Source organism: Oryza glaberrima, chromosome 3, assembly GCF_000147395.1.
Source record: "Oryza glaberrima chromosome 3, OglaRS2, whole genome shotgun sequence".
Taxonomy (NCBI): Eukaryota; Viridiplantae; Streptophyta; class Magnoliopsida; order Poales; family Poaceae; genus Oryza; species Oryza glaberrima.
In genome coordinates, this window is record NC_068328.1 from 28247396 (window position 1) to 28255097 (window position 7702).

Sequence of the window (7702 nt, forward strand, 5' to 3'; positions counted from 1 at the left end):
TAGGCCATGTTTATTTCAAGGTGAAAAGTTTTTAAGTGTCATATCATATATACGAACACATATTTAAAGTATTAAACATAGTATAATAACAAAACAAATTACAGATTTCGTCTGTAAACTGCAAGACGAATTTATTAAGCCTAATTAATCCGCCATTAGTAAATGTTTACTGTAGCACCACATTGCTAAATTATGGCGCAGTTAGGCTTAAAAAATTCGTCTCGCAATTTACACGCAATCTGTGTAATTATTATTTTTTCTATATTTAATACTCCATGTATGTGTCCAAAATTCGATATGATAGGGTGAAAAGTTTTTGTTTGTAAACTAAACAGGGCCTTAGCCAAGCTCTGTGGATTTGGTTGCCCGATGGCCAATAATGAAGTCCATAAGTAAGGCCATGTTTGGATCATTTAGTCCCTGGATATTAAATTTTGATCTAGGAACTTCAGTAAAAAGGACTAAAAGCACGTAGACCGAGGGAGAGAGAAGAGAGTGGCTATCATTTTAGTCCTTATAAATACCTCTAAGAGCGTCTAATGGATTTTAGTTCCAATATACACCTTTAATCCCTTTTAGTCACCCCTATTTAGATTCTTAGGGATTAAAAGTGACTAAAATGGAGGGATTAATGGATTACTCCATGACCAAACATGACCTAAGAAAACATGAATGCACTTTACATTTAACTATCCTTCGAGATAGTCACGTCTACAAACTAAACCTATTTTTGAACGGAGGATGTATAATGAATAAAAACTGAACTACTTTCTATGAAACTGAACTAGTGATCTAAGGGCGAGGTCAGCGAAGGTGAATAGACTCATCTGCCTAAGGCTGTGTTTAGTTCGTGTACCAAAATTTTTTTAAGTATACATACACATATTTGAAGTATTAAACGTAGATTAATAACAAAACAAATTACAGATTCTGCCTGTAAACCGCGAGACGAATTTATTAAGCCTAACTAAACTGTCATTAGCAAATTTTTACTGTAACATCACATTATCAAATCATGTCGTAATTAGGCTCAGAAGATTTGTCTCGTGATTTACATGTAAATTATGTAATTGGTTTTTTTGTCCACATTTAATGCTCCATGCATGTATCCAAACATTTGGTTTTGATGTGATGGAAAAGTTGGAAGTTTATTTAAAAAATTGTGAATCTAATGGCCTAATTTTAATAAAAACGTTCGCCCAACATATGTTTGCATCTCGAGCCTCATAACCGTAGTAGGAGTATTTGATACACACGTATACGACTGTTCCATCTTGCTTTAATTTTCGACAAAAATATTGATAAATTTTTTGATCTTTAAGCCTGAGGAACAAAACCGTATAGTCGTGCGATTTTACTTTCAAAATGACGATAAAAATTCAACGAATGTCAAATGTCAAACCTTGATTTCTCCCTTCCAGAAGTCGAGAGTTTTTGAATTCCTCAACTTGCCGTCGGTTTGTCCCTCTTCCCGCGTGTTGAAATCATCTTCCCTTCCAGAAAGCCAACGCCTTCATCTGATCATCTCCTTGGCCACCAAGAAATGCCTTCGTCGAACACCTCGCCACGCCACGCCGCGCGCGCGCCCATGGCCCTCTCCTGCGCCGCCGAGTGCGCGCTCTCCCTCGCCTGCGCGCGCTGGGCGCTCCGCCGCCTCTCCCTGTCCGGCGCCGACGACAGCGCGTCCTGGCCCGCGGCCTCGCCCTCCTCCTTCGCGCCCGTCCCGCGCGCGTGCCGCTCCGCGCTCGCGGCCTGGCAGCAGGGGCACGACGAGGCGGAGCAGGCGCCGGCGCCGGCGCCGTCGCGGCTGTGCCCTCCGTACCGCCTCTCCCACGACCGCGCGCGCGGGGAGGTCGTGCTCGCCGTGCGCGGGCTGGGACTCGCGCGGCTCGAGGACTACCGCGTGCTCCTCGACGCCGGCGGGCCCGAGCCGTTCGCGGGCGGGCACGCGCACCGCGGGCTCCTCCGCGCCGCCGTGTGGCTGCTCGACCGGGAGGGCCCCGCGATCCGGCGGATGGTGGCGGAGGCCGGGCCGGCGGGGTGCAGGCTCGTGTTCGTCGGCCACTCGCTCGGCGCCGGGGTCGCCGCGCTCGCGGCCGTCGTGGCGGTGAGGTGCTGGCTGGAGCGGCTCGGCCTCCGCCGCGGCGACGTGAGGTGCTACGCGATGGCGCCGCCGCGGTGCATGTCGCTCGGTCTCGCCGTCGAGTACGCCGACGTCGTCCACTCCGTCGTGCTACAGGCAAGCCTAGCCTCCCAACAACATTGTTGCCTCTTTCCCCTTAGCTGATATCGCGTCCATTTCTAGCATTGTTTATCGAACATTCTGCAATAAGAACGGAATCCGACCTCGATTCATTTCGTTGCAATGATTTTGGAATTCGAATCGCACACTCAATTCTTGAATTTGGATGCAGGACGATTTCTTGCCAAGAACTCCAGCGCCTCTGCAACACATCTTCGGATCAATTTTCTGGTAATTAAAACAGCTAAAAATACTCTTGTTATCCATGTGTTCCAACGGCGTTGATTACTGGTTGTTCCAGCTGTTGATTCACCAATTTTTTTAGAACAAGTGATTCACCATTTTTTCTGTTTCTTGCATTGCAGTTTGCCGTGCCTGCTGTGTTTCATTTGCATGAGAGACACGTTTGTGTCAGAAGAGAAGCTTAAGGATGCATCTAAACTCTACGCTCCAGGAAGAGTCTTTCATATCGTGGAGAGGGAGAACTGCAGGTTAAGGGCCAAAATTCCAAAAATTAAAACTTTTTTAAAATTAAAAACAAAATCCTTGTGTGCTAGTATGGCATTAGACATTAGTTAGAAGCTTCCGAAGATTAGCTGTTATATTTACACTTGATTTTAATTGGCATTGTATCCACATTGGCTGCTATGCAGATGTGGGAGACTTCCGCCGCAGGTCAGAACGGCAGTGCCAGCAGAGGGCAGATTTGAGCATGTGGTGTTGTCATGCAACGCCACTTCTGACCACGGGATTATTTGGATCGAAAAGGAGGCTCAAAAGGCTTTGGATGTGAGTAATTTCGTCTTTGCACATGCCTGCCTGTCAATAGTAAAAAAAAATTATCCCTCTTTCTAACCGATCAATTCTTCTTTCTTCCCTTTTTACGAATCGGCACAAGACAATACCCGTTTCATTGTATAGAGTAGGAGAAAAAGTGGTATAACCAACATGTTGCATGGCTTTCTTTACCAAGTTGTTGTTCATCCTTAGCAACATGATTTCATTAATCATTTTACCTGATGTTTAATTTCTTCGCATGTTCCTTTTTTCTTTTCTTTCGTTTGCTGTCCTGCATGTTCTGGTTGCCAATCAGTTAATGGAGCAAGAAGAATTGACACTACCCCCATCCCAGCAAAAGATGCTCAGAGTGAAAGAAACGGAATCACTCGCAGACCACCAAAAGCTCAGTGCAGGGAATCCACAAGAAGACGACACCCTCTCCTCCTCGTCACCGTTCAGTAGCCCTAGAACCTCGACGACATCATCATTGCGCAGCGAATCGTCGTCGACGAGGAGCGAGTGGAATGAGCTCGTGGAGATATTTCTGAGTGACCATGAAGAAGACGGTGATGGTAGGACAAACATGTGTAACTGGGCAGGTTGTTTGCCTTGCTGTAAATAAAGATTGTTGCATAGAAATTTTAGAGTGTAAATGAACTATATTGAAATTAGAGTGTAAATGAACTAGAAGATGGTTAAATTTTATTCCAATTCGACCTCACGATCAACTCGATTGAATGTTAATATACAGAGGCTCCAATAATCCATCCGTACCAGTGTACTTTGTCCCAGATACTAGTAAGGCTAAGTTATACTCCTATTTCTCAACTTGAAACTTCAACTTCCTCGTTGTTTTTCAAACTGTTAAATGATATGTTTTTTTTAAAAAAATTCTATATAGAAGTTATTTAAAAGATTCAAATAATTATTAATAATTAATTAATCACGTGCTAATGGGATTTTTCGTTTTACGTGTGTCAAAAATCTCTCTCAAAAGCAAAGAGATCGAACGCAGCCTAAGTAGTACTCCATAGTATTGATCCACCATATGGGTACTAGTAGTAATTTTTCTCTTCACAAAAATTATTCAGTTACCTTATCACTATATGTATTTCTAATTTCTATCAAGCTTGTATGGGGTAAAATGGGTAAAAGAAAAACATCATATTGAAAAAGAAAGAATAAAGACAACATTATTCATCGTTTCGCCCACAAATAATTGTAATATTGTGACACTTATTTCTAACTAAAATTTAATTATATGAATTCATATTTTATATATGTGTTCTTAATGACTTGAAATCCAATATTGAAAAATAAATTATGATGAAAACAAATATTAAAAACAACTTTCAAGTTAGAATTTAAAATTTGATTGTGTTTACTCTCCCTGTTTCAGATTATAAGTCATTTTGACTTTGGTTAAAATCAAACAGTTCCAAGTTTGATTAGTTTTGTAGAAAAAAGTGTAACATTTTTAACTCAAGATAAATATATTATGAAAATATATTCAATTATTGATTTAAAGAAACTAATTTGATGTCGTAAATATTACAATATTTATCTACAAATTTAATTAAATTTAAAGTAGTTTAACTTTGATGAAAGTTAAAACGACTTATAACCTAAAACGAGGGATTAATAAACTGAAGAGCAGCTGAAAAATTTGTCATTACTTACCACCATGACACGGCCGGTGACCACATTTCGCCGGTGAACACACAGACACAAAAACTAGCCGTTACTCTATATCGTAGTAGCATTCAAACTAACCAGCCACGCGAAGCAACCACGACAACCGCAGCAAAATCTCCGGAAGCCGCCCCGCCACCGAACCGAAGAGCGCCGCCGCCGCCATGGGGAGTCTCGGCGGCAAGTCCGACTACGAGAGCGTCCGCGACGCCCGCATCTCCGAGAACCTGGTAAGCATCCTTCTCCTCGATCATCAACTTTCGGGTTTCCTCTCTGGATGAGGAATCTCTCGCGCGCGGACGCGATGGCAATGGCTCGCCCGCCGCGCTGATTCTTGGGCGAGTCCCCGCAGGCACGGATGGAGATGCTCGGCCTGCGCCGCTGCGCCGGGGAGCTCAGTGCCATCGCCTCCGCCTCCGCGTCCGCCTCGGCAGCAGCCAGCCGCCGCGCCGGGATCGGCGGCACAACCCCGAGGAGGAACCCCAAGCCGCCGCGTGTCCTCACCCCGCTCCGCCGCTCCGGCCGATTGGTCGCCATCGCCGCCGCGGCGCCGGCCGGATCCGCGTCGGGTCCCCGCCGTTCCGCCCGGCTGAACGGGCAGACGACGGAGCACAAGGCGCTGCCTCTGAAAGGTTGGTCCCTCTCGCTGCCGCGTTCGCTGAAATGCTGAATCTCCATGGCATCTGGCTGCCTGAGATGGGAACAAATTCTTGTGCTCTCTCTCTCTTAGGATCTTTGAGTAAGTTTGCCGCGGAGGAAGCAGAGGAGGAGGAGGAGGAGCAAGAAGAGAAGAAGGCGATGGTGGTGATCGACAAGGAGAGGGTGCGGATCCTGCAGGAGCGGAGGTGTGACAGCAAGGGGAGGGGCGCCGTGTACGACCCTGTTCTTGGGATTTGCTGCCATTTCTGCAGGTAGATTCTCCCCACTGTCAACATTTACGACCGATTAGTGCTCCTCATCTTGTTCTTAATCAAGAATGCTAGGTACCATAGTTTTCATACTGTGACTTGTTGAGAAAATTTCTTCATAGTTTTCGTATGATTTGTTGAGAAAGTTTCTTCTCGTGTGATCTTAGGCAGAAGAAATTGTGCGGCGAGGAGGGCTGCAAGCGCTGCGGGGAAGGAGACCTGAACCAGCCTTGCATAGGTAAAAAAGAAGCAGTAAAAAGGTCAATTTTTTGGTGTCAATTATTATGTGCAGCTTGATTGCAATAGTCAACTCCTTTTCTGTGTCAATCTTTGACAGGGAAGACGGATTGCTCCTCTTGCCATTCTTCTTATGGAATACTGTGCCGTGCTTGCCTGAAAGTGAGGTATGGGGAAGGTAAGCTTCATGCTGTCAAGAAATGCCATTGTTGTTGGTCAGCTTATTGTGTTGGTAAAGCTTCTGATTTTGAGATGTGGTATCAGACATGGATGAGGTCAGGAAGAACAAGAACTGGATGTGCCCTCACTGTATTGAGGAGAAGGGTACCAAGAAATTCTGGATATGTAACAGGTATATGATTCTTACAAAGCTTTGATATTTCATCCCAATATCAAACTAAAGGAACGTATGACTATGCTCACTTGCTCGATTTTTCATAAAAACTATGCAGCTCCATCTGCTTGAAGAAGAGGAAGTTATCACCAACTGGAATTGCCATATACGACGGTAATTCTGCGTCCACAACTTGATATATGAGGCTTATCCATACTGTCAATGCTAATTCTACCATGATACATGTTGTTCTTGATGGTCCTAAATCCTATCTATTTTTGGATCCCTTAACAACAGCGCGGGAGCAAGGTTACGAGTCTGTTGCGCACCTTCTCATGGACAAGCTGAAGTGCCGAGCATTCTGAGGTCTTCTATGTCGTTCAGAGACGACGATGATGTTTGCCTAGCGCACTGGAAGGTGGAAGGGCCCCTTTTGTTTTGTTGACAGTAGGTATGACGCACTTAAGGAGAAAAACTAGTGTAGAAATGAGTACCACTATTGTGCTCAAGATTGTGAATCTAGTACTAGAACCTTTTGTAGCCGATGTTTCCATATGCTGCTTGTGTTTGGGGGCAGCTGGGCTATTGACTGTTCTTCTGAAGATCCAAGCAAGGGAACATGTATTGCCTTTTCAACCAGTGGTTGATGAGTCATGACCATAACTGTGTCTGCAACTTGCTAATTTCATGGCTTAATGTCATTTGTACCAAACGATAATTTTGTTAAACATTGGTGCCTTGGTGGCATGCCATTTGGATAAGTAGGGTTTTTTCTGAGAGACCATTTGAATCTCTAATTGTGAATTGTGACAAACAAGCTACAATAACTTCGCAAATGCTACTTACGTTATGGCAGTTTCAAAACCGTTTCAGTGCACGGATTTTTTGCTGTTCTCACAAATATTAGGTGGCCTACCTTGCACTTGCATAACAAGAAAAAAAAATCTGCCTTTATCCAAATGAAAACTTAGGCCTTGTTTTAGCACGTCTGATGTCTCCAACTTCTTGATATTTCTACATAGGGAAAGTCGTGTGCAATAAAAAATGCAAGCACAAGTTGTCCTTATAGAAAATAGGGTTTATAAACTAAACTAAAGTGGCTTAAACTACAAAATTCTCTTATTTCAGTCCGAAATAAATACACAATGTGTTACTAACAATCTTAACCTGCACCCATCTCCAACTTCAACAATGTCTGTAACTAGAAATTCCCAGCTCAAGAAAAACCTGGAGTTGAAGTTGTGTCAAAAGGGATCACCTATACATTTGTCAACAAATTTTCTCCTAAAAATTTAACAGATGTAATTATAGTACAATCATAGTGTAATTACACTATAACTTGTATATAACACAGTAACTTGTATATAAGTTCCATGTAATTTTGAATCATTAGATCTATTATAAGATTTGTTCTGATGAAGAAGAAAAAAATCACAGCACACATATGTGAGAGGATTTGTTCCCACGACCTTCATTTTACCCAAAAAACATGTTGCGGGGAGATTCTTG

The 7702-nt window shown here is 43.6% G+C and overlaps 2 protein-coding genes across 2 annotated transcripts; both read left to right on the forward strand.

The window, feature by feature from the left end:
• Positions 1-1588: 1588 nt before the first annotated feature.
• Positions 1589-3670, forward strand: LOC127766392 (uncharacterized). Its single transcript, XM_052291443.1, has 5 exons — positions 1589-2239; positions 2415-2473; positions 2608-2733; positions 2896-3031; positions 3336-3670. Exons 1-5 carry the CDS (start codon positions 1589-1591, stop codon positions 3642-3644), a joined length of 1281 nt encoding a protein of 426 aa, XP_052147403.1. The 3' UTR covers positions 3645-3670.
• A 1088-nt stretch (positions 3671-4758) lies between these two features.
• LOC127767903 (uncharacterized) lies at positions 4759-6987 on the forward strand. Its single transcript, XM_052293385.1, has 8 exons — positions 4759-4944; positions 5067-5346; positions 5445-5625; positions 5790-5860; positions 5960-6037; positions 6124-6211; positions 6312-6367; positions 6491-6987. The coding sequence occupies exons 1-8, from the start codon at positions 4879-4881 to the stop codon at positions 6556-6558; spliced, it is 888 nt and encodes a 295-aa protein (XP_052149345.1). The 5' UTR covers positions 4759-4878; the 3' UTR covers positions 6559-6987.
• Positions 6988-7702: the final 715 nt, after the last annotated feature.

What these genes read in the sequence shown, in the direction of transcription:
- LOC127766392 (XM_052291443.1), top strand. Translation starts at nt 1,589, where the DNA reads ATGGCCCTCTCCTGCGCCGCCGAGTGCGCGCTCTCCCTCGCCTGCGCG. An exon ending in TCCACTCCGTCGTGCTACAG is followed by an intron (nt 2,240 to 2,414) that starts GCAAGCCTAGCC and finishes ATTTGGATGCAG; the next exon opens with GACGATTTCTTGCCAAGAAC. An exon ending in ATCTTCGGATCAATTTTCTG is followed by an intron (nt 2,474 to 2,607) that starts GTAATTAAAACA and finishes CTTGCATTGCAG; the next exon opens with TTTGCCGTGCCTGCTGTGTT.
- LOC127767903 (XM_052293385.1), top strand. Translation starts at nt 4,879, where the DNA reads ATGGGGAGTCTCGGCGGCAAGTCCGACTACGAGAGCGTCCGCGACGCC. An exon ending in ATTTGCTGCCATTTCTGCAG is followed by an intron (nt 5,626 to 5,789) that starts GTAGATTCTCCC and finishes GTGTGATCTTAG; the next exon opens with GCAGAAGAAATTGTGCGGCG. An exon ending in CCTGAACCAGCCTTGCATAG is followed by an intron (nt 5,861 to 5,959) that starts GTAAAAAAGAAG and finishes AATCTTTGACAG; the next exon opens with GGAAGACGGATTGCTCCTCT.